We start from the raw sequence: 27,212 nt of genomic DNA, 5'->3' as shown, positions 1-27,212 counted from the left end.
TCACACTAACACTATCCCAGCATCTGACTATTTTCCATTCCAGGGATTTCCTGATCCTAATGTAATTTGTTTATTTTGTACCAGTCAACTAGATCTCTCTTCCCCCTTCCAAATACTTGTCCAGTCTTCCCTTGAGCCTATATGAAACTTTGAGGCCATGGCGTCTTTTAGGAAGATATTCCATGGCTCTAGCGTCCACTGTGCATAGAACCACCTCAGATGAAAATGAATTGAAAACTTCTAAGGTGATGTTTTGTGATTCAGACATATCTATATAATTTTTTAAAATAGTGTAATATGAAATCTGAGTCAATGGGTATTAGATACTTAACGTATTTTTTAAAACATGATGATAGATCTGTCTGCAATAGTAAGACCCCTCTAGATCCCTTAAAAAAACCCGGCCCAAAGACACCTACATCTAAGAAATCCCTTGGAAAAATACCTGAGATCTTTAAAGATGCAGACAGATTGAAATTTTGATGTATATTTAAAATTCATATAGAGGAAATGACAATAAAATACATTGCTTAAGTGCAAAATTATTTTGCAGTCACAATTAGCCTTCATCTTAATTGGCAGTATCTCAGCTTCACAGTTACACTGATGTAACTTCTAAGATAACACAGCAGAAACATTGCATCAAGTTGCAATAGCTACGTTTTTCCAGACATAGCTCATTTTTTAAATAGGACATTAAAAGGAAGATGATTAACTTTCAAAACAAATTGAGAGAAGTCTCGGTAGAAATCTGTTTTCCCTGCTCCTGCTGCTTCTTCATTTGTGTTTTTAGTTTCAATGTCTTGTTATGAAGGAAAAGTAATGATAAAATTGCAACTTGGAAAGTTTTTTTTCCTCTTAAGGAGAGAAGAACAATCAGGGGATCCCAATTTCTTAAATATATCACAGGTCTATTTATAATATATTGAATTAGAATGCTGTTATAATGGAATTCAAAACCTCTTGGTGTGTTTCCTACGTGCTCCCAGTGCTTTAAGATCTATTCCTAATTATCTTTAGACTGTGCCTAAGTTTAGGCCTTTGAATATTAAATTAAGTCTTTTGAATAGGCAGTGTTTATTTTTTCATTCTGAGTGATCGTGTTTGAACGGTAAAATACACAGATAAGCACAACAAAATAACATCTTACCGCTCTCTGGTTTGGGACTGTGAAGAATTTCATTATCAGTGGTTCTGTAGCGAAGGGCTTTGTTAAATGTTTTGGTTTGTGATCAACTAGGTATACAAATAAATTGAATTAAGAAAATTTCCCACTGTACCTTTAATCGTTTCTGAGAAACATCTGGCTAAACATACTCATGCTTGTGGTTAGCGTATAATTATACCAGAACACTCTTAGAATATGTGTGGAACTTCAGTCTGCAAATGTAGGCCACCTCCTTTGTGCTCTGGTTAATGTGATTTAGGAGGTTTTTCTGCATTTAGAAAACTTGACTGCTAATTTGGTAGCATATTTCATAGGAGCACAAGCAGCTTGTCGTAGAATTCTAATTTGTTCTGGAATGTGTTCTTTTTATTTATAAAATCAACCTTGAGGGAACAATAAGCATAGTTTACTTGTTTGGATTTAGTTTCTCATACCCATACAGCGAGGTTGTGGTTATTTCAAAAGACGTAAGATAATTCATATTTGTAGCATTAGTATGCTCTGCTGAATTGGTTTTACAGATTACTTGGTTGTGTGTAGCAGATAAGTAGCACTTTCAATTTATAACTGTTTCATTATCAAAGAAATTTAAAATAATATTCAGATTTACAAGCCTGAAGCTGCCAATTTTGACCACCTAATGCCATTATTAATGAACATATCAATGGACCTGTTTCAAAGCCCACTGAAATAAGTGTAAATCCTTCAACTGACTTCTGTGGGCACATTCTAAATGTATAAAATGTTGTTGCTTTTCCATACATATCAAAGGCTTTTGACTAAATTGTCTCTTCTCAGATGATGTAGGAAGTTTCTCCTTTACAGCTTCCATGATAGACAGGCTATGCTAATGTCCTTGTTTTGCAATAAACTTTGCTTCTTCATTACTTATCACCAGAGGCAATAAAAATCTTCAGAGGCAAATATAAGTTTTTCATTGATATACTTGTTTGTATTTGTAAGACATGAAAGATGAACATGTAATTAAGATCAAAATTAAAATTTATATTTAAAGTATATAAATCTTGCAGTACTAATACTCCTCATATTTATATTTAGACATTTCTGAGTGGTGTAGCTAATAACTACTAACTAAAAACTCATGGAAGTAACTTATTAAATAAGATATAAAAAGTAACTGCAAGATATCATAAGTCAGAGTACATTTCACAGGGGCACATCTCCTCTCCTGTGTATATTGTGCATTCTGGACGCAGTAGACGAAATGCATTTGGGTTACAATTTCGAGTATAGGAAGAGAGGCAAGATTCCTAGAGTGTTTTGGAGTGGGATCCTCGGTGTTAGCTTTAAGGCAAATGAACTCCGATAATTGAATCCTAATATGTAAATCCATTTGCCCGTTTATAAAAAAGCTGCAATGGCACCTATGGAAAGGATCACTTCCCTTGCAGCCATAGAGGAAAGTACTCATTCCTGTCCTTGTTCTCATAGACCTTCCTAGTACACAGAGGCTCAAGTTCAATATAAGGCACCACACCATCCTTCTTAAAACTAGATTAGCCACACAGGAAGATACAGCAATGGCACGTTTTTTCACCTGATTTGCACACGTCCAACTGCGGGAGTACACATAAAAGCTGTACGGACTTCAAAGGTCACCTTTTCTTACCGTTACCCCATGTATGTATTTATAGACATTAAAGTGCGAAGTATTCCTACTATTTAAAGAGAAGGATGTTATTTCTGCAAATACTGTGACAAAAAAAAGCAAACAAAAAAGCCCAGAAAAAAAATATTAAAAACCTCCTTTTCTGTAGCTTGCTGTTTAAAATGGAAAACTTAATTAAAACATAGGATTCTTTTTCATCTTTCATTATTAATCTCTAGTTTAGACAATGTGAGAAGACTGAACAAACAAGTAAAAGCTTCTTTTACATCATGAACTTTTTTATGAAAGAAAATATCAGCTAATGAAATCGCAAGTAACTATAAGTTCTGTCATATAGGGAAATTGATGTCATCTAATTCATACGAGCTATACTCATCAAATGAGATATTAAACTACCTTCCTCTAAACTCAGCTTCCTTCCAGTCATTTTTATGCATGTACATATACAATTCTCTTTCCAGGATAAGATTAGATAGAACAGATATTCAGTTCATCCCTGTGATTGAAGATACAATTTTTAATTGGAGAGCTCTTCCTTCCGAACAAGTGGTTTTTTGCACTTACACCACAACAGGAAGAAATACTAGTTTAAAAAGAATGAAAAATTGTGTAGATCCCTTGGAATTGTATCATGTTTACATAATAAAAAAATAAGATTCATTTTGAAGAGTATCATGGTACCCCAAAATCACTCGTTAAAGTTAAAATTGAATATGGAAACAAAATGATTTTTATCCAGCTGTATGCCGTTATGAAAGAACAATCAATGAAATGGAGCAATTTCAAAATCAGTCCTGAATTCTCCATTTACATTTTTTTCTCCAGCAGCCTCCTAATCTTTTCGTGTTGGTTGATAAGATCCTACTTACCCGAGACTGTCATCAGTTGTGACTCTCGACATTGTAATTCCAAAAAACAGATATTACCTATGATTGTATAAGCAAAACAAAATATAATTTCACGTCTAAAAGAGGAAGTTACGAAAAAGTATTTTACACCTTTTACTGCAATGGTTTATATGAATATTAGAGATGGCTTAGCATTCATGTATCAGACCATCTGTTCCTCCATATCAAGGCACGGGTGCAAATGTTCATCTAGAACTAAAATATTTTTCTTATTTTGTGGAAATGAAGGGTAGGGGTTTTCCATTGATTTCAAACACCTAAAACATTCCTTAACTAAATTAAGATATAGTTACACTACTAGTGCAGTAGAACTCTGTTCAGTAAATTTCATGACTCAGAAGAGAAAAAAAAATTGAAACAATTATCCAGAAAGCAAAATAATGAATAGGACAAAATGCCATTGTGATGGAATCCCTCTGAAGCTGGTGTGAAAGGTGAGGCTGTATTTCTCTGTGTAAGCACCTCATTCTCAGTTTCACATCTATATTCTCACATTAAGCTATGAGCTGCTTATGGAGAGAGGTAAGAATTTAATAATTCTTTAGTAAGAATTTAATAAGAAAGTGCATTTGAAATTTCTAACACTGTGTACAGTCTTGTACATTAAATGATGGTGTTGGGACAAAGCAGCCTGAGACCTAAAACCAGTGCTGTAGAATATATGTATGTATAGGCTTCTTTACTAACATTTCTACGTACCTAATATAGTGAATTTTGTAGAAACGGAGAGATAAAATGTCATTAAAACCAACGTTACTCCATAATGTTCAGTGATGAGGTATTTTGCACTTCTCTTTGACATGTCTGCTGTTGGTCTTCTGATAGTTACAAAATTCAGCCAAAGCTGATAAAAGAATCCGTGTGTTTTGAGTCAGGTTCAGAAATAAAATAATAGGGAAGGTGAACAACTGGCTTCACTTACTGTTTAGGGGAACATGGGGATCAGTTCTCATAGTGTTGTAAATGGTATTTCTACTGGAGGTTCTGGTTCTACATGTATGTGTAAATAATGTGAAGAGCGAATTAGGCCTGCTGTGTTGTTAATTCCAGTGTAATGAAGAAGCTACAGGCATTGTGAATGTCATTGTTACTGAGGGACTTGATTTTTCTGATATTTAGAACTTGGGTCACATCTTCAGAAGGAAAAACTGGTTATCTCCATTTCCCAGTGACACTTGCCCTGTTTTGTTATGTGAGAACTTAAAGCACTATAGGACTATTGGGCTGGAGTTAGTTGTACAGCCTTTGTAAATGAGAAAAGTTACAGGATTTAACTTTCAAACCTTTTTTATGACTTTCTCATGTCCTTGAATAAGACATAACATTGGCCTGCTGTTGTTTTTTGTGCTTAATGTGTATTCTCTGATTGGAAAAAGTGAACCAACCTTGTGCCATTCTAACTTAATTATCTTCCACAAAAAAAAAAAAAAAAAAGGTAAACATGATCTGTGTGGGGATGTTTGCACCGAGAAGGTTTCTGAAAGTTTATTCCTACTGTGACGTTTAAGTATTTCAGCTATCCTTATTAACACAGTTTCTGGCATCTCAGTGTGGTTTTTCTACAGAAGAGGAACTTTTATATAATTACGGGATGGTTAGATTTTTTTTTCCTGTTATCAATTCATTCCCAATTCCTTTTTTATCCTTTGGATCTTTTATTTTTTAATATACTATTTCCTTCTGTTGTATGACCCACAAATACAGTTTGGAATCTTTACTATTCCTATCAGAATAACATCCTCCTCCCCTTCCCCCTCCCTGATCTAGGGAAGTACTGTCATCTGATTTAAACGGGAAAAACTGAAACTGAAGGTCAGGATATATTTTAAGCTCTCTCAAGTCCTGAGTGAGTACCTTAAATGGGTGGGCCACCTTTCCTCCTCTCTTGTTTGTAATTTTTTTTGCTTTAAAAGCACTGGAATTAAGCATTAGAGTCAATAGTAGTATTAATAATACAAATTTTGCTCTCTGTATAGCACCACCATGTTAATTTTATTTTGGTGTGCTATGCCCTGGGCTACAGTCTTCTCAGTTAACAGAATAAAACTACTCATTTTTCTTTTCTCTTTACATCATATTTTAGTTTTTGTATCACTGTACAGATTACTCACAGCCTGTGGCCTCTGCTATATTATTATATTCTAATTCATCAGGAACAGGTTGCCTGTGAGTTTTTAGTGGCAATGTATAATACGTATTTCTCTGTTTATATCCAGTATTATCACATTTTTCCCACGTAGAGTCTGAACAGCTCATATTGAGTATATATGAAGCATTTCTAAACCCAGTGAAAGCACTAAAGCATTCATAACTGAATCTCTACTTGCTGCTGAAAAACCCTAGGAATAATTTATTCAAAAAATTGTCATCTTCTTTCTTCCACATGCACATGCATGAATTAACACTTAATTTGTACTTGAATTAACACTTAATATGTACTTCTAGTATTATTTAGAATGTAAGGTGACAAGCTCTTCTAGAATTCGAGAGTAATTAGAAGAAACTGGCTATTTTTTTTTTTTAAATTGCAAACAATACTAAAGTCAAATTGTATATATGAGATAGTAACAAAATCTGTAAACATAGTTAAAGTCCTCCAAGGATTATGTCAGATAGAGTTCTTTTCATGTGTGTTAAAGAAAGTAAGGAGTCCAAGAGATCTGTTGGAATTCTGCTTTTTGCTGGGCGCTGGTTTAGAGGAGGGGGAGGGTGAAGCTCTGGCTAACATCACATTCTTTCCTACATTCCTGATGTGGATTTACATTTTAGGACTCAACTGTGGATTGATCACATCCCTAAAAATGAGGCAATGTATCGTTGTGCTGCTCCATGAGCTGACCAGGCACTACTCAATCCGATCCTTTGCCTAGCAGATTACTTCGACCGTTTTGGAGCTGTTTGATACTAACTTGTGAAGAATTTATGTTGATCCGGTCTCTGCAGTGTCTTTCTTTTGAATGTGTTCGTTTGCCTTGATTAGAACTATTGTGAAAAACGGTCAAGGAAGAAAACCTCTGAATGTAAGATATTCCTCAGGAAACACTCGAGAATTGCTAAGGAACAATGCAAGAACAAAAAGTCCGGAAAATACATGAGATCAAAAAAATGTCAAAGGCCATGAAAGAAATATTGTCTCAGAAGAGGTGTTATTTGCAGGAGCAAAGCTAAGGCACAAGCATTTGCTGGGAAATGCTAAGGCAGGTAAGCCTGCCTCAGTTGCCATCAGGTGATGGCAAGTCTTCAGCGGAAACATTCAGCTAGATTACTGCATACGTGCCTGTGACGTATTTGTTCTTAATGCAGAATAAACTGTTCTGTGATTTGTGAAGTCTGCAGAAGGGATAAACCTTTTAAATTCTTTTGAGAGGGGGGAAAAACCCCTGAGTGTGACGCTTCAGATGATCAAATAGGGTACAGTTGAACCTGAACACCCAGAGGTGCGATAATAAAGTGAGGACTTGTGAGGGTGCTTAGGCCCAGGGACTCCTGTCTCCATCCCAGCTCAATGTCAGGGAGAGATCTGGGCACGGATCGCTCTTCTGCACGTGTACTGTCTCCCCTGGTAGGCAAGACCTATGTGTGGACTGGACGAAAGCCTTGGTATGATCCAAACTAAATGGTGGTGGGTGCAGGACCCTGATGTTTGCTGTGAGAGCTGCCAGCAGCTCACTTTGCACAGGGCCAGAGAGGCGGCTGTGGTGATGGAGGTGCAGCGAGTCATGGGTCTCCATCCTCTCCCTCCCCTGCCTGGGGGCATAGCAACATGGGAAAATGAAGGATCACCACGACCTCACTGAGGTAATTTCATTTTCACTCTGCTACCTACAATTTTACGGCTAGTCTAGGAAAGACAGTCTGGCCTATGATAAGTTTAGGATTGTATTGAAACACTCCTGTTCTGCAGATCATCTCAAATCACCCCCACCTAAGAAATGGTTTAAGCATCTGAGGTTTAATGTATGTGAAATTAAGACAAAGCCTGCAGATTGTCAGTAAAGCATTTTCATCCTTCTCATAAGCATAGCTCACTTAAGCCATTTTTTGATTTTTTCTAAATCTGACACACAGATTTTGCTCTACAGAATGTTTTCAGTAGTTCCTAATATTAATTCCTGTTACTGTTTATGGATAGAAGTTATTAATTTTTCCTTGCTCAAAGCTTAAAACAGAATCATTTTGAGACAGAAGCGGAGGGGGCTGGGGGGGTGGAGAGGGGAGGAATCTCACACCTTCACAAGAGAAAATCCGGTGTGGTTTGCATGCTGGACATGTTTGCTGTGCTGCCTTCTGCACTGAGATGCTACAAAGCACAATGGAAGCATTTATAAAACTTTTTATTGACGAAGGACTGGACAGTAGCATATGGGAACATCAACAATTGCTAACTGATCATGAAATAAAGAAATTCCAGTATTCTAGTGTTATAAAAAGAAGGGGAAAAAAAAAGTCATTCAGAACTTAGTCCTATTGGTTCAGCTGTTGTAACCAAAGACTGATAAGATAATAGAGGTCTTTGTGGCTGTTTTCTACTGAAATGCTTTATCTTTATGATGCACTTGGGGCCCTTTAGAGTGGAAAGCTTTTTAAACTGCTGTTGGAGTTAGAACTCAAATTAGATGCTATTGCAATGGCAAGGGGGCTCCTTAGTCAGGCAGCCCTCACAAAGTGACTTTTATCTCCGAAGCCCTTCCATTAGATTGTTACTTTCTTCTGTTTTCCCTGTTTATTTTTGTTGACTTTTGCTGCCCTATTTTGTGGCATTTAAAAGGTGACCCAATCAAAAAAGGGTAAATGCTAAACGCTGGACACAGCCTGTGAAGTAGAGACATCACAGCCCATCTGATGTGTGCTGCAGAATGCCGTGTTAGACAGAATGGTTTAACCAGGTTATCTCTGGGCAGCTGAGATCAAATACACTTTCTTTTATGTCTAGCATTGTGTTTTTGCTTTCTTTTCAAACAATGTCCATTAAAAAAATCCCCCAAAAGTAATAGAGGAATTGATTCCTAAAGGGCTTTCTTTTTTTTTTTAAATGCTGAAATTGCTTAACTTGTTTCAAAATCATTTTTGATTGTTGGTTGAATTGCTTTGGTTGATGATACTTTGGAACTGCAGTTATGTGATTTAAAACCCTTCTTAGTTTCTGGCAAAGTCCACACTTTTCTTGCATTACTCGCTCTTGATTTCATGAAAGTCACACTATGTGTTTATTCTAAAAACATAACAGGAGTAATCATTTGTGATTTATTAATTTGTATTTCCTGTAAGTATATGGGACAAAAGTTAGTTTAGATGCAGTGCATAAACAAGCATGATATTTTTCATGCTTTACACTAATCACAGAATTCAAGAGAACCAATAATACTTTGCAGCTGTGTAGAGATTCCATGCAAAGATCTCAAAGCACTTCAGAAGCATTAACTAACCAGGCATAAAAACCTCTGATTGGTAGTGTTTTACTTTGTGTACATATTGGGAAACTAAGGCAAGCACATTCAAGAACCCACAGTAATTTAGTGTCACAGCTAAGAATCCTACTTCAGCAAGCTTTGGATCATGCCTATAAATTTTTGGCTTATTTATGACTCCAGTATTTTGTCTTTTATTCACTTGATAGAATATGTGGTTTTATCTTGTTTTCTTTTGCTGAGTGTCAAAGGGATTAGTCTAAGTTATACTATGTAAGTCTAGAAGTCTATTTTTTGTTATTCCTGCTTATTTTTTTCCCGTACCAGCAGTTATTACTCTGCCTCTATCTCATGACAACTTGCCACAAGGACAGTTCCAAATTTAACATTGAAAAGCCTCCCGTGTTTGTTGACAGGCAGCTACATCTGTATATACACTGAATACGTAGTAAGAGGTAATAGAAGTGTGGTAAGGTGGTAAACCAGAGATTGATATAGGAACTAGAGTTATATTGTGTATCTATACTTACAAGATACTAGATTTTTAATCTTTTTTTGCAATGCTTAAAGAAATCCAGGTAGATAAAATGCAAGATGATGTTTGTGATTTTTGTAAGATGCATCATAAGATATATGATGATCTTTCTACTACTTTGTGTGCCAGAAATCATGTAGTACTGAGATCGGTTTTAAAAGGTAGGGGTTTGCCACAAGCAGAATTCTTTCTAAATGTAATTTAGAGAGAAGAGTTGAACTCTCCTCTTTTTTCAGCAGATTTATAGCTACTTTTTATTTTCTCACTCCTGGTTAGATTGACCTGTGACCAGAATTTCTCAAAAGTTCTCTTTGATGCCTTAGTTCTGTTCAATCTGACCATTTTATTTCAATTTGTGCTCCAATCCATACAAAAAATAAAGGGTAAAACAATAAGCACACAAGGAAAAATTAAAATATTGCTACAACCAAATTATTTTTCAGTTTATGATTATAATCACAAAGGCAAAAATATAGAATCAAAGGACTTTCAAAAATAATGACTATTTTTTCTGAACTTTTGATGAGACTGTTATATTTTTGTTTTAAAAAGAAGTCCTTAAACACTATCGACTTCCCACCAACACTCAAAATTTTAAATACTGCTGGTAAAGGGAGTCAATGAATCAAATTCAGTATATCTGAAGTTACTGAAATAAAGGCCCCTAAGAAAAATGTGTCAATTTTAAAGGTCTTTCCTAACTGAAGACCATTTTGTGATAGAGCCAAAGGTTAATAAAATCAGTAGTGAATGTAGCAATTTTACAGATAAGCTATTCACAACAAGTGTAGTTACTTGAATAAAAAGCTAATTCAGTTCTAAAATGCCACATGCAGTAGCAGTGAATAGCTGCTTTTAGGTGCTTTCTGGAGGAGGATAAAATACAGAATCACAGCACTCTTCTTTTCCAGCATCCCTGGCTGCCTGTAAATTGCTGTGAATGGGACTGTAGGCTGACAGGCTCTATTAAGACAAACTGCCTTTCTCATCGGAGAGATAAAATAAATCAGGTGTTTAGTCAAATTAAAATACTTCAGATGGAGCAGGCCCTGGGGAGCACTGATCCACCTGACAAATCTGAGAGAAACTCAAGACAGATGTGTTTTGGGGATAAGGAAGACCCCATGGAAAAAAAATGCATTGCTGTCTTTTGAGTAAGAGAATAGGATTTGAACAGAGAGCGAGCTGTGATATATAATATTTTATGGAAGCTGGCGTATTTACTGTATATTTTTTACTAAGCTCTTTGTTTTATCTGTTTTTATGGCAAATACATTTTACAGATAGCTGTATTTTTATTTTATTTACGGATTATTTTCTTTTAGTCAGCAGAAGAAGTTTATGTACTGATAATGAGTTTAGGAATCTCACTGCTTGCTGCAATAAGTGGATGCAAAACAGATGATGATGGCACACAGCTACTGATGACCTCTCTTGGCCCAGCCAGATCAGCTCAATCTGGTCTGTATTCTGAGCAAGTTGGTTTTTATTGGTATTTAAACTGTAAAATAATGGTTGGGATTTTCCACTCTAAAATTAAATTATACCTCCCCTACACACTGTCATACAACAACATTCTGCATCTTAGGCTTTTTCTTCTCTTGAGCAGTGTTTGGTTAGGTGTCTTGCAGCTTCATGGAGGTCTCGTTATTTTCCAGGAGCACAGTGTACGTTTTGTGGTCATCAGTACTATTCTGTTGTTGGATTACATAGCACAGTACAAATTAAAGAGTAGAGTACTTTAAATGGGGTCATTCATTTCAGATGTGTTTCTCTGGGGGAAAAAAAGGAAAGAAAAACAATTACTATGAATTCCTGAATAACAACAGTTACTTCTGCCTGCTATTGTATGAAACTCAGAAAAAAAGAAAAAGAAATGACCTTATAAATTTGCTGCAACTATAGCAAATGGTTCTAACTAGTCATAACAAAACAATCAAATGTTGGAGCCTTAGTAGGCACTCTTTGTCGTAGCTTTCTACTCATATTATGAAGCAAGTACAAAGTATATAGAATAATATGGAAATGGAGCAGGAGATTAATATCTGCTTTGGGTGTGTAAAATATTTTATGACTGTAAGATCAGGAGCCTGCATTACAATGCCAAAGCTGCTTGACAGATGTGAAAGTCTCAAGCTGTGGTTTCCCAGGCGGCAGTGGATGGCAATAAGCATCATTTGAGGCAGCAGGTTGCTTCCCATTGGGTTTCTAAAATAGGTGGAGTGGTTGATCTCTTCTAGTCACGATGGGCAAGGGAGTTTTTCTTTCGCAGAACAGGCTTTTATCCATGAAAATTAATTTCAGTATATAATAACATATTAAAAAGTACCTAAATGACCTTTGATCCATGGTACAAAATCTTCAAGATGAATAATACAGTTTAAGAGGGTTAAGGTAAATCTATACTGAAGTTGCAGATAACTGAACTGATGTCAACAGTGTGGAGCTCAGTACAAGCTAATAGATCCTGGCAAGGCAGTACCTCCAGTGCAGACATTTTCCTGGCCACGTACCTGCCTAAGTTTACTTTCAAAAATCTTCTTCTTGTTGTTGTTTTGAAACAGCTTTTTTGCACAGAACCGTTTTATTGCTTCAGTCGTGCATATCACACAAAGGTTTTGCAACGAGTTCATCTGAATAGTAGAGTGTCCTTCAGGTTCAGCTTCATGCATCCATCATTCTTGTGACTAAGAAAATTGCTAACCGTTTCTAAAACTTCTACTACAACAGAAGTTACTAATTTTTCCTAGTCTGGAGGCATGTGTTACGTGTATACTGAATTAAGATTTGGCATTACAGGGTACTGAAACATCAGTTTGTTGCAGGCTCTTTTTTTAAAAAAAAAAGATCGTTAATAGTGGCTAAGAAATTGAATATTTTAAGTACTTTATGTTGTTAAAAGCAATTAAGAAATGTACAGAAAACCACATACCATTTGTTTCTGGGAGTTTATTTAGGGTGAATGACAAACCATGCAGTTTCTTTTTCCATACGAAGTCGTTATAGACAGAGGTTTTCTTGTATGCTGCTTTTGCAAATGAAACTCTGTTTAAGAATAATATTGGTCCCGTCATAGCACGATGTAAGCAGTAGATCTTGGGTTTATCACCTGCTTGGCAGGAGTCCGTTTTGTCTTCCCTCTCCTTATGAAACCTGTCAACCTCTTTCTTCTCTTCCTTAGAAGATACCCATCTTACTCCTGGGAAGAAGATGAGGTCATAATTTTGGTGACAGTTTCTCCATTCCCTCCCAGGTCCTGTTCCTCACACGTTTTCTTCCTCTTCAAAAGTCCTGTGACGTCTTTGTCACGGTCCTCTATTGTGAATGGAGGAAAGGAAGTATGTGAATACCCTCTCCTTTGTGCCACTTCTCATATCATCGTGGCAGATTACAGACCTGACTAGTTCTTGATTTGGTTCGCTTCTTCTCTAACTCTTGGTTCTCCTGTACAACATAAAATTGCTTCATTTATCCCACTTCCAGCTTTAAACCCTCTTTCAGATGGTCTTCCAATATTTCTGAACTGCTACCTTACTGTAGTTATATTACGTCTTATAGAGCTGTGGGTCTGAGATGCCTACACAAGGAAAAAGTGTATGGCTCGAATATAGGAGCTGACATTGCCATTTGTGACTGAGTAATATGTTCAAACGTAAGATGGGATATTTTTGGGTTGATTTGCAAAAGGACCCTGTACTCTCTACTTAGGAGACCCATGCAATTTACCCATAAACAGACCATTAAGCATCATTAGTGCAAAGAATAAATGTACCGTAGTTTCATATTAATTAAGTGCTCTCTGTAGAGTAAACTTTGAAAGTTAAATGAAAATTTTTAAGCCATTTTCTCAGGTTAGCCATTTCTCTTAGGGACAAGTAGAGCTCATTTTTAGTATGCATCCCATAACCAAAGCTTACATTTACCCAAATGAACCAGATATATGGGTATTTTAGAGAAATGATCAATAAGCTATTAAACTGTTTCTTCCACTGAACAGCATCTTTTAATTTTTTTTTTAAACAGCGTCTTTTAATTTTTTTTAGCATTTTTACATACTTGGGGAAAAAAACCAACAAAGTGAAGGAAAATTATGTCTAATAAACTGTGAACATATTTATCACACTGGGCAGATTTAGATGGAAAAGATATAGAGATTTGTACACAGTGCATCGTTAATTACTCCTGTCAGAAAAAAAAGAAATACTCTATATCTTTTCTGCTCCAATTTTTGTTATATCCTCCACTGCTTAGAGCACAGAAAAGCTATGTGCTTGATTCTTTTGGGATTTGTTAGTAAAATACATATATTCAAGCTGCCACTTAAAATAAGCATGTTGGTGATTCAGCCATTTTTTTTGGTGAATATTGCTTGGTAACTATTGTCTATCTCATATTTACAGTACATCTTTCCTGCACATTTAGGTACACCAGAAAGCCTGGCAGAAAAAGAGCGACAGCTCTCTACTATGATCACCCAGCTGATCAGCTTACGGGAGCAGCTCCTGGCTGCCCATGACGAACAGAAAAAGCTGGCAGCCTCACAAATTGAAAAACAACGGCAGCAAATGGACCTTGCTCGCCAACAGCAAGAACAGGTGAGGCTCCAAGAAAGAAACCTCTGAAAATGTTTCATGCAGAATGCTTATCATAAACAACGCTCTGCTTGGTGTTTCCTTTCATCTTTTTTGTTAAAAGAGCTTAAATATCTTCAGAAATGACATCTTTTTCCAGAAAGAGGAAATATTATAGGACCTTGAGAAAAAAAGTGGGTGTAGACATTCAAATAATTTCTTTCCTAGAATAAATGGGATTTGATAGATTTCACAGTTCTTGTTTCTTGCACTGAGATGCAATTTTGGTAGCTACAAATAAGCCAGACTATAACCACTGTTTAATGCTTTCTCTTTTCGACAAGAAAATAATAGAACAAAACCCCTTAATCATCCTCAAACCTTCAAATATCTTCTACAAGTAAGGTTTGATTTGTTTGTTTGTGTTGTGGGGTTTTTTTTTGTTCAGGTTTTTTTTTTGTTTGTTTTTTAAGATGCGGTTGTCCAAAGAGCTGTCCTTTCCTCATTGTACAAAAGTGTAACAATGGTCCCATACACTAGTCCCCTAGGCATTAGATCAGACAGATACAAATTAATGTGTGGTTTTTAGGAATCTGACATTATTACTAGAATTATCTTTTCAGTTAAATGTATTTTATAGGATATATACAGCAATATATGCTCTGTTGATTTTAATGAGTTGTGACGTCTGGTATTTTATGTGCTTGAGTATTTGCCCACATGTAGGAATATGGACTCATCCCCTAATGGAAAATAACATAAAGGAACACTGTAAAAAATCAGAAGTTAGAATGTCATTTAGCCATCCAGAGATGACACAGTAATTAACTATTGACACTTGTGAATAAGCTAGCACAAATTAATCTTGACACATTTGCAGACGAGTGATATCTTACAGTGAACACTTTGTAATTATATTTCAAAATGAAAATTAAATGACACTTAAAACTAGGTTGTCATGCTCAATGAAGCGAGCATGTAGCTCAACCGATAGGCAAATAAAATTCAGAATTTGAGCCACATGGTGCTTGTGTACCCTACTTTACTGTGTCAAGGCTATACATCAAGACTATGCTATGGTAATTGCATTGCAGGGTATAGGATACTTTTTCTATCACAGTACTGTTCCATCTAAGAGGAACCACTGGTGTTAGACGCTTCATGGTATATTTCTGGTTTTCATCAGAAAATGCCTATTCAAATGGTACTATATTGTACATACAAGTACGAAAAGCTGTTCACAAGCAGTCTGAACTCCGGCAGATCAATGCCTTTGCACAGGTAAACAAAGATCTCATCCTTTCCTTGGCTATAGCTTGCCATGTTAAGTAGTAGCCAGGTCACCAGCAGCTCCAAACAATTCTGGACATAGGATACTGTCTATCTGTGAAAAAAGATACAGCACTCTGAAAGAACGACCTATGATGCAGCTCCATGTGGTGTTTCATTTCATTGTGAAATTACAAATAATTCCTTTCTGAAGCTGAATATCATGATAATCTTTTTATTGCCTTCATTGAGATTTTTAGCAGCAGGGACAATGTGGATATAAACCTGAAAGAGCTTATCTTTAGCGACAAGCCCTACACTTCTGAGGTGGAATAGTACAATTGGCATGTTACTCAGTAAAAATAGTAACTCAAGCACTCATATAGGTTTTAAAATATTCTCTGTAGCTGTTACCGTTAGAGTTGCTTTTCCAAGCATAGGCAGTACTGCTGACCGCTCATCTGGCAATAGGTGACCTGGGGTCCCAGGAGCTGCCCCTCAGTTGCCTGGGCACGCGGGCGGCCAGCTCGGTTTGAACTACCCTTTTCACTCGCAGACTAGGGCCTGCTTCTTCAGTCTTCATTCGCCGTATTTTTATTGACTTTACGGGGAGATTTATCCAGAAACATTTAAACATCAGGCTCACAAATGGAGTTTGATCCGTGTTACAAGCACCAGTGTAGTGGGCTATTACAGTTGCGTCATTCTTTTCTGTGCGGCAGTAGGCCTTGGTCCAGCCCCAGAATCACATAGGCCTCGATTTCTCTGAGGCCGTGTGCAAGACTTAAAGTATGTATGAATTTTGTGATGGTTTCCCACACAAAATGAATTTTAACAGTAGCAGTGAAAAAAAAATGACAGCGCTATCTCCAGGTGACAAAGTGAGAGATTAAGGAAAAGACAGACTTGATCTCTGTGCGTGCACAATTAGAAGCTGTTAATATGTAACTGCATATTTCGTATGTGTTAATCTGAACAGTTTGCACTAAAACTATGTGATTGTTTATTTCCAAATCAGCCTAGCTATACTTCTGTCTTTGTTTTTTTTTTAATCAGAAAAACATTTTACTTAGCTTTTTCTGTTTATAACGTGGAAGATGGTGGGGAGGGAGATCAGGACGATTTTTGCTGAAGCCGAAACAGTGGATTCGAGTGACAAAGCTACCTTTGTCACCAACTCCTTTCTGGTTTATGTGGTTCCTCTGCTCTAGATAAATATTTATAGGAGGGGAAATTATACTTAGGCAATGAAGGCAGCAGAAGTGCTGAGGCTGGGGTTTCCAGGAAACACAAATCTTGTCCTTGTTTCAGTCGGCCGCGCAGTTGCTCTTCTAAAGCAGAAGTCCAGTTGCTCCCCCAGCTCCCTGCGGCTTCTCCCCCATAGCTGCAGTCCATGTTAGCCATTGCAGGGAGCAGCTCTGCGGTCTGAGGGCAGGATCCTATTTCCCTTGTGCTCTTGCATGCTGATTTTGGATGGTTTGTGGGAATCAGGGCTGGGGGGTGTCCCCTAGCTGGGGGGTGCTTCCCTCCATCTATGTTAGAGAAGGGATATAGTGAACCTTTACCCTCCAGATCCCTTACTGAGTCTACCAAATGCAGGTAAGAATATCTACATATTTCACAGGGTTGTGTTCAGGATGAGTTACTGAGCATCAGATACTGCTTTTACACAGAATAAGACCCTACTTGCTCAAGTAGTTCCAAGGAAGACTTCAAGATTTACAAGAGAAATAATGTGCTGCTCATTGTGAATGAAGTTAGAGAAGCTTGCCCTAGGAGCTTGTGCTGAACAGTGAAACATCTATAAATACTAGCTAAGGCTCCAGTTCAGCAAAGCAGGAAAATGTGTGTTTAACCTTAAGCACCTGAGTAATCCCATCCCCATTCAGCAAAGCACTTAATTTTAAGCATGTGTTTCATTCCCATTGTAGCTAACAGTAATGCATCATAGTCAAAGATCACCACAGGCTTAAATGCTTTGTTGAATAGTGATGAGATTATTCACATGCACACAGCTAAACCCATGTTTCTGTGCTTTGCAGAGTTGAGGCCTAAGTGCTTAAAATACATATTTCTTACTGACTAACTAGATTTTTATGTTGCATTTAAATATAAAATATTTATGTCACATATACAGATACCTCTAAAATATCCTTCATTTTTTTAAAAAAATAAATGATGCTTAATAAAAATATAATAAAGAATAACTAATAAGATGTTTTTCACTCAATAATATTGAAGTTTCAATATTACTGTTTTAATTTAATGGAAATTTTATTTCTAATAGATCGCAAGACAACAGCAGCAACTTCTGCAACAGCAGCACAAAATCAATCTACTGCAGCAGCAAATTCAGGTCAGTGTGTTTTATTGCTCTCTTCTGATTATACTTAAATTCCATCTATGGAGAGGGAAGGATCTAAAATAAAGCAGCCACACGCTTTACTAACAAGCCTCAGTAGAGGTGCTCTTTATGGAGGTTCTTTGTGTCTTTGAAAATTATTGTCAAACATCTTTTTGGTGGAAAGAGCTTTTCTTTAATAAGCTGAGTTTTCTTCTGAAAGTTATGAACTATTTCTTAAATCTTGTAATTTAATTCTGAAATCTGCAATCAGTTTGATTTGTATTGTGTGAAGTAAAAGCAGAGTCTCAATCATTGTTTATAGAATTCCTTCTTCTACAAAGGCAAAAATGGCTTTATAAGAAGTTTAGAAGAATATTTTCCATTTCATTAACTAAAGCAAACAGCTATAGAATAGAATAATAGACATTGACACTGTACTAAGTCCCTGGGACCAGTCTGCTCATGTACAAAGACCCACAGGTATATCTATCCCATGCATCTTTGGAGTAAAAGGTTTGATTTTGCACAAATATATGCAGGTAGGGAGTGACATGTAGGTAGAGGCATTGTTGAGATGTGACCATATTACCTTCTCTGCTTCCCAGCATTTCCATGGGCCTGTTCTTTGATTTAAATATTTTGGTGTGGTCTGACAGATGATTGTGCTGCCAGTCATTTCTTATAAGCTTGGACTATCAGGTTTTTTCTTTAATCAGCTGATTGCCATGTTACTAGATGCCAAAATTTAAGTTTTTCATCCTTCATCCCAAAGGAATGCTTGTAAATGCTTTTGCAAATATTGTACTGCAGTTTCAGTTACACTTTAAGGAGTTTAATTAACATGTATAAATGTGTTAATACCTGGGATGAGAGACACAATTGAATTTTAAAGCACCATTATTGCCATTGCCTATTAGAAGACTGCATGTTCATATTAGGTGTACATAAAGAATGGAAGAGATGTAAAAATAGTGAAAGGAAAAAAAATACACCATCTTCTCTAAGTGTTATTTGCAAGTCTGGCTTCATAAAACAAAGAATCATATAAAAAATTCTTCACTCGGTATAAAAGCTAAGACTGAAACATAGCTGAGTCTGTTAAACAGATCAGTTATTTGCATGATAAATTTGTATTTTTTTAAAATTCCTTTAAAAATTAGGACACAGAAAGAGGAATCATGACCAGGTAATTTTTGTTCCTATTTGGAGAATGTGGGTATGTTTTACTGAGAAGTATCCTGCTCCGTAGTAAAAAGTTTAAAGGTACTTCATGTTTCAGTTCACTCAATATTTTCCAGTAGCTTTACCCTTCCACTAACTCTGAGGAAATGCAGCCTTAGAATATGTTGCAGGTTCATTTTCTTGTTCACTCACGATTTTTGTCTTGCATAGTGCTGAACCCTCCAAAAGTTTTCTTTCCCGTCCTTTCCTAAACGTATACTGCAATGAAGTGTTTTAATGATTGTTCTGTTCATGTGAGCGAAAATATTTCTTGGTGATTCTTCCCTACATTTATTTCAACATTTTTGCTGATATAAGCTACTCTTATTCCATAGTCCCTCAGTAGTCTGGCGTCTTTATTTATCCTTATATTTATATGAATCTAATCAGTGTATTCAAGGCAGTGAGGACTGTTTCCTTTCCCAGCTGGTTAGCCAGATTGGTAGTGGGCATCTCATTGCCCAAGGAACATTGTAGACTCCAGTATGAAGCATTAGGCATGTTGGGCGGATGCCATCTCAAACATACATTGATCCCACGTGGAGATTACTGAAAAAAAGTTTGTTAGGAGATTGTTTCCTCTGCTAAATACCAGCTTACATAGTCCATTTGCTTGTGAGCCAAGTGGTTCTTCTTTGTATTTGTTCTTTCTTAATTCTGTGTCAGGTTTGCTAACCAGAAGTTGCCTGGGAGAGAAGTTAGTTGCTAAGTCACCTCTGCAGTTCGTAATAGGTTTGTTGCTGTTGAATTGATTACAAGTGTTGCAGTTTGTTGAGACCTGTAGCTCCCCAAGGGCTATAGGTGGGATGGAGGTAAATGGGGAGGCAGGTGAGAGATAGTGCTGTGCCAGTTTTTCCAGGTCCCCTCCCAGCATCTTCCCAGGAAACCTCAGTACCGATACTGAAGTTTCACTGGTAACTCTGGGTGGAATTCATCATATCAAAAGTAGACAACTGCAGTGTAGACACTGTCTCAATTAATTATCCAGATTGTTTTTATAGTGAACAGAGAGAAGCAGAGTGAACAGTTTTAGGATGCAATTCATCTTGTCCTAAAGTAGACATTTAAAATATGCCACATGAGTTGTTCCTTAAAATGGCTGTTTCTCTCCATTAACTATAAAGGATACAGATGCCGATGCCTATAATGTGGAGATCTGAAGTGAGATGAGGTGAATCGTGCTCTCTGTGGCTTGAGGGGGGAAAAAACCAATTTTCTAATAAATGTTTACATTCTCAGTTTAGTTTTTGGGCTTAGTAGAATTCGGAACCGCATCCCCAATAACTAATTTGATTTTATTCAGAAGGTGCATTTCTTTAAAGACACTCTTGAGCAACCTTTTCAGGAAACGGGAATTACTTATATAGAATGATGTGGAGTCTTATCTATACTTTGTATGCATGGAAAAACAATAGTACTCTTCCCTGCCACTCCCCTTTTGAAAAGATTACAAAATATAAGTAGCACAGGTGCCAGTTCCATCTGGGCATGGGCCTATTCATGGCAGAGCTACTTGAAATAAGTACAGTATGTTCTCCAGGATGCAGGAGTGGGGCATTGCTGATGCAATGTTTTCATCACATGAAACATACACAGTGTACCGCTGTCATCTTCTGAGGTACAGTGTTAATTCTCAAACAATAATTTCTGTCAATAAGTGCATCCAGTTTATTTAACCATTTAAACAATTAGAAATTACTTTAGATGGAGCTCACAAGATTTCCGTCAACTACATATATAAGTGGAAATAATCTATATTCAATAAAAAACATCTTTCCCTGGATAGCTACTGGGTTAATTTACTGAGAATTTTCATTATTTGGTATTTATTATTTACGTTATGTTGTGTATTATTTGTTTATGTAATCATTTTAACGCCTTATTCCATTTAGTTGGTTTTTGTTTTGTTTTTAAACCATTTACTGGTGCATCTTACTCCAGACTTGTTATACATCCAAAACTTTGTCAACAACCTGTGAGCAAAGAGGACATTAGCTTGTCTTAGCATATGAAAACAACATAGGTATTTCAAGAGTACTGAGGTCCTTAAATGTTCTGCATAATCATCTCATCTTTTCTGAGTGAAGCTAATGTTACTTCCAGGGTGTGCATGTTGGGGAAAGCAGTTTTGTCTGTTGGCTAAAGGTAGTGGGAATCTGGAGTTGTTCTCCATTCTGTCTCAGATTATCTGAACTTTGGCAAATTGTTTCCTGTTCCTCAATTCAAATGTAATGTTTTGAGAATCTTAAATGAAAATTTTCAAATAAATGCAGTGTATTATTACTTTTCAGCTCAAATGTTCATAATGCTCATAAACACTCTTCTACAGAGGAGTCCATGGAGACGGGAGGAAATCTCTAGTATGCCAAATTAAGTTCTTTGTTCTGCAGAGCTGTGCAGAGAAATCATTGCTTTTAATTGAAATAAGGCTGAGAAAATACTATAGGGCAAGTAAGAGCTCACAGATCAGTCTCCAGGTTGATTCAGATTTTTTAAAAGAACTTAGTTTTAATAAAAGTATTAATTCTTAAAGTAGAAGGGACAAAATGAGACTATTTCAAGTTCATCTTTTAGCCTGTGCTGTGAAAGGGAAAGCCTCTAGGGATAAGGGGAAAAGCTGTTTAAAAGAGGAATTTGGTGGTACACCAGGAAGATAAGACTACATTGGAAGAAGGGAAGGCTTGCATCTCTAGAATGGTTCCAACCTTGACAACCACTTGAGGCCTGAAATCCCTGTGAATTCAGTGTCCCGTTGCAAGAATTCAGTCCTTTCAGATTGAGGCTTGGGAACTGCCTCTGGCCCCATCACATCCAGCCAAGAAAGGGATTGGATCACGCTGATGCTTGGAGCATGTTGCTCCAGGATTTCCCTACAGTGGCGGGGGAAATTAAGGGATGCAAATTTAAGGGCTTCCCTCCTCTGGTGGGCAGGCTTCATTAGGGTGAGTCCTAAATTGTGGCTGAAATCTTTAAAATGAACACTGATTGTTGAGCTTTTGTGAAAAACTCGTGATGGGTATTACAGCGAGAGCTCATCCAAACTGCTTTCGTCCGTTTCCTTTCACCTTATTCCTCTGTGCTCAGCTCAATGCCGTTGCAGAGCATTTCCTTTTCTGTTTGAATCAGTATGATTTCCATCGTGTAGAAAGACTGGCTTCCTCTGCTCTCAGAAGTATTCTCTTTTAATTCAGCCACTAGAAATTATTCCTAATAGTAATTTTTTTTCTACTTTTAATCTATACATTCATGCTGTTGTAGTTTCATATTAATGTTCTTGCATTTTCTGTTTCAGTCAAAAAGAGTGAGCATGATTACTGTGATAGTAAACAAACAAAAGAACAGTAACATAAAAATTACAACTATTTAAACTGTCCTTGAATAGGAATCATTTGAATCATACTTAAAACTTAAGAGGCTGAACAAATGAGTCTCTCTTCTTATCCATGATTAACTACTGACAATTCAGGTACCTGGTGAGCTGAATAAGGACTATCTCTTTATGTGAAGTACATGTCTAAAGATCAGGAATAATTACATTCCACATTAGCCTTCATGGCCTCCCTGACCTGGTTAATTAATTTTTTTTCTAGGATAATAATAGTAGAAATAGATTTAAAGATATGCTTCATCATTAAGTATGTAACTGACCTCCAATATTAAGAGCCAAACCTTTCATTTATTGCCTTTTGGAGACAAGTTAAAGCTCCTTGCAGTGAGCTTGCTGAAAGTGCACAAGCTGAAATCTAGTTATTGTCAGTTCGGTTACGCTCTCTGAGGTTGTCTCTCTTTGTAAACTGTATTTAGCATTGACAAGCAAAAAGCAATTGCAATGCTACTGTTCTGGCACTAGGGAATATTCTCCTCCACCTTTTTTTCTTTTCTTTTTTTTTTTTTGTTATTGATCATGAAACTGATCCCCTTCCAGCAAGCTCTGCACAGGACCAAATAAAGCCATTGAAAGCAATTTGATACTTTTATTGGCAGGGTACGCAGATCAGATACTCCCTTGAAAGAGAGCGAGAGTTATAAACAAAGCTTAGAAGTCTAGGAATAGCCCCCAGCTTCAGCAAACCCTTAAAATATTTTGTAATTGTATCTTCAATCATGAATTAGCCAGGAAAAACAGACCTTTTTTGCCTTTACATTTCACTGGTGTATGCTGTTTTTAATTGCCCCCAGGCACACTGTTGTGATCTTCTTTGGAAGTTTAAAACCAGGATAAAAATGCAAATCTAATTATTTCTTTTATCTAATCTAATTAACTTTTACAAGTAACGATAGATGCACTGTAGCCTGCATCAAACATTTTAATAATGATGTTTCTGGATTAAAGAATAGGTAAAACTACTGTAATTTATAAGCAGTCAAGATTATGGCAGTAGAAAATGTAAATTATTGTGGTGGCTTAATAAACTATAGCTGCAGTTTATTAATTTTCAGTAGAAAGGATACATTTCCCTTAAATTCCAGTTTGCTTATGAGTTGATTCCCAGATGTCATTGGTATCTTTTTTTTTTCTTTTTTTTTTTAACAGTTCGGTATTAAAAAAATCTATGTCTAACTCCCTTCTGCAATGCAGTTGTGTGCACACGGAAGAGAGAAATGCTGTTACGTGCCTGTAACTTGTAGCTGGCTGCTAAATCATTGAGTCAAATGCATGGGGCTCTGCTGTAGGCTTGGCATCACAGCTTCTGTCCGGCTCATAACTTGCTTAGCAAATACGGAAACTGATCCAATGGAGGAAAGACAAATATGCTAAACATCAAAGTCAAATGTTTCATATTTTATTTATTATTACATAGTGGTTTATTAATGAGTTCTAAAGTCCTTATTTGATAATTACCCAAGCAAAAGGTCTATTACAGGCCGTCTTTTTCCAACAAAAGCCATCTTTGTGGCTGGCTGGCTTGGAATTTTCTCTGTCAGCTGTGTGGGAAGAGAACTGGTGTGGGATCCTTGCCCTCTTCGAGCAGCCCATGCTTTAATAAATATTCCAGTGATGCTTCCTATCCTTTATCCAGCCTCTTCCATACTAAGAAGTATGGAAGCTGTTCCTTTGGCAGGACAGCATGGTGGTGGCCTAAGCAAAAAGACACACTGTGCTAAAGGTTCACCCCTCCTGTGCTACTCCTAAGCTTCTGGTCTTGCGTCTCAGTCCCCCATTTGCAAGGATGCTGCTCACTGCTCTGCCCCTGAGATCCTCAGTCTCAGAAACAAGATTTATCCTGGCAAAGCAGAAAGCAGTTCTGGATTTGACTCTTAACGCAACCCTTAAAACTTTATGCAGTCTTGAGGTGAGGGAGTGGGTTTTAAAGATTTTTTTACTGTGACCTTCTAAGAGTTAAACTAGCTTTCTTGCAGTTTTCTAATTCACTATATTTTTTTTTCCTTTTAAATAGCTTTATTTCGCCTACATGAGTCTAAACAAATTGTATTTAATGCAAAAATTAAGCCTTGTGTATCTCTTTCATATGACTTCTCTAATTATAGCGCAGTAAATGGTAGAATAGCATATGTTAGCAACATGAGCAGCAGTCTATGAAATGAGCTACAAGTTAATAAAATGATCTTGTGGTGGTGTTGGCCAAATGTTAGCACACATGTTTCGGAAAGTGATATTTCAACAGACTTGAAGAATAGGACTTTGGCACACGGGTGCTGAACATGATCTGATGTGTGGAAATTACTTAAACCAAAGTAAATGTCATTGTTTCTCAGGCTCATGTTGGTGCAGAAAACGATAGTAGTTGCCCTCCCACTTTCCCTCTCCCATGTCTGTTTTAAAATTGGAAATGAAGGCACAGACATCCATACTCCTCAGTTCAAGTACTGCTGCTTCGTTCGCTCTGGGCGAGCTGCACTGCAATCTCGCCAGTGGCTTAAGGGCTTGTTCTCAGCCGTGCCTCCGTCAAAGCCAGGGGCTAAAATCCCATTGATTCTATTGAGCCCAAACACTCGTTCTACAGCTTTTGCTTACAGAAGGGCCTCAGTTTTGAGCCCTGTTAATTTAGGGGCAGATTATAACTAGCTCCTGAATAACAGCAGAGGATCAAGCAAATATTTGCTACCCACCTGTACTGCTGCCCAGGGGTCACTCCCAGCTGGTGGTCTGCCCGTTCCAACCAAGTGTGGAGCGACACTCCGTGGCAGCCTCAGTACTTGCTGATCCAGACACCCTGGTCTAGCTCCCAAAGAGTTTGGCAGAGATTATGCCCCTCTGAACCGCTCTGGTGCTATTCCTCTGGTAGTATATATCTGCATCACCCCCTCTGTCAAGTCTGCATAATGTAATATATTTGTAATATTGCAATATTTGGAATAATGCAATAATTAATGCAGTATGCGCTCCAGCACAAAAAACCAGTTGCCTTCCTAAGTGGCATGTGCGCAAACAAAAATGGATAACTGGGAGCAGAAATTGAGCCAACTGGCAAGCTACTAACAGGGCTGATCCTGTGAAGTCTTATTTGCTTGAGTAATACTTGCACAGCCAGTATTTGATGACTTGTCTATCTAAGTGTCACTCACATAAGTAGGCTTTGCGGAATTGAGCACCTCATATGAGGAAGGACTTAGAATATTAGCATTGTGGTTGGAATATCAAAGACATAAACGAGGCAGGGATTTTAGGGGATGTAATTTATTTTACTAGACAAATAGATGTTGTTGGAAAAAAATGGGCAACCTTTTGGGCAAGCCAGCTCTTTTTCAGGTCTTACATCAGCATTACATTGCAGGACTGACAGAAACTGTGTAAGATATTGGCCTTTCATTTCTCATTGGTTACTTTTTCAGTGATGATTTTTGTGACTGACAACCATGTGATGGCCAAGAGGGAAAACAATCAGGATTTGCATTACTTTTTTTTTTTAAAAAACCCTATGCTCTTTGACACACTCATCAGGAGATAGTGAATAAAGAAAATAGTTAATAAATGTTCATATTGAAATGAATTGATTTATGGAGATATTCAGATATACAGGCAAGACTGGAATGTGATGATATCAGAGGTCAAAATTTCTGTCTGCAGAAGCAGGTATTTGGAGGAAAATGATGAAGTACAGCCCCACATAAAAAGGCCAAAAGCATTTAGCAAATAAATTGTAAAGTACTTTTTGAAATCTCACAGTAAAATCTTAAATTTACCAGATGGACTAAATCCTGACCTAAAGAATCAAAATGTGTTTTAGTTGTAATTGTGGGAATGCTCCAGAATGCCAGTGTATTACTGAATCAATTTGAGCATAAAAACTTATTTTAAATATATTTAACGTCATGACAGCAAGAAGGAAGTAAGTGCATTGCTCTCTGAGTGCATTCAGGAATTACGAGTTCACATAAAGAAAGTAGTAGTATATGCAAACCGGTAAATGAGCAAACCAGATGCTGTTTAACATTTGGTATACATTTGGTGGCATATATGTAAAAGTAAATTGAATGAATATTTCTAATCGCTGTCTTATGCAACCAACTAATCCAGACACTTGCAAAAATGTGAAAGCATAGCTCTCAAGAAAAGGTGAATGGCCTTGGATGGAATTTACCTATCCAATTTTACAGTTGTCGTTAGAGTAAGGAAAAACTGGTTTATGACTGCAGTTTACACCCTATTTCCTTTTGTCTGTTACATTAGAACCCTCTCCCTCAAAATAATTAGATAATGTATTGGCTTCTGTTGTATGCAAGCCTTTTCCTTGTTTGAAATAACTAGTCTTTTATATAAATCTTGTATATATCATCTTCAGCAAGTTGGGCATTTGCACAGCTTGGGTAAATTATGTCTATATTGAGAATCTAAGAAGTTACACAGTGTGCATTCCATACTTGAGGGATGGGAAATAAAAATTGATATACTGTGCGGCACATGATATAACACAGTGAAATATCTTTTAAATTCCAGAGGGATGCACTGACATCACCACGCTTAATTCACATGCAGTAACTCCCACAAAATGTTATTAATTTTAAATTGAAGTTTGTAATCATTCAATAAAAAGAAAATAAATGATGTAAACAGTATACAATGGTGCATTATGAAATGCTGAATTCATCTTATTCACCCACCCAAAATGACAGTGTGTTAAGAAAACATTAAAAGTTGTAACACCAAATAATAAAAGCAAAAAAATTCACAGTTGATGGTGAAGTGTGAAATCCA

The 27,212-nt window shown here is 36.9% G+C and overlaps 1 protein-coding gene across 11 annotated transcripts in view; it reads left to right on the top strand.

Annotated features, from left to right (window-relative positions):
- SOX6 (SRY-box transcription factor 6) overlaps positions 1-27,212 on the top strand; it is a 378,055-nt gene that overhangs the window by 212,957 nt on the left and 137,886 nt on the right. For all 11 annotated transcript variants that reach the window (XM_054200766.1, XM_054200763.1, XM_054200768.1 and 8 more), the window contains 2 exons: positions 14,072-14,244; positions 17,777-17,845. In XM_054200766.1, coding sequence (XP_054056741.1) covers positions 14,072-14,244; positions 17,777-17,845 — 242 coding nt within the window. The remainder of the gene's footprint in view (positions 1-14,071; positions 14,245-17,776; positions 17,846-27,212) is intronic.

This window comes from Rissa tridactyla, chromosome 4 (genome assembly GCF_028500815.1).
Source record: "Rissa tridactyla isolate bRisTri1 chromosome 4, bRisTri1.patW.cur.20221130, whole genome shotgun sequence".
Lineage (NCBI taxonomy): Eukaryota > Metazoa > Chordata > Aves > Charadriiformes > Laridae > Rissa > Rissa tridactyla.
The sequence above is the reverse complement of the archived record's forward strand: the minus strand, read 5'-3'. Positions and strand labels throughout refer to the sequence as shown.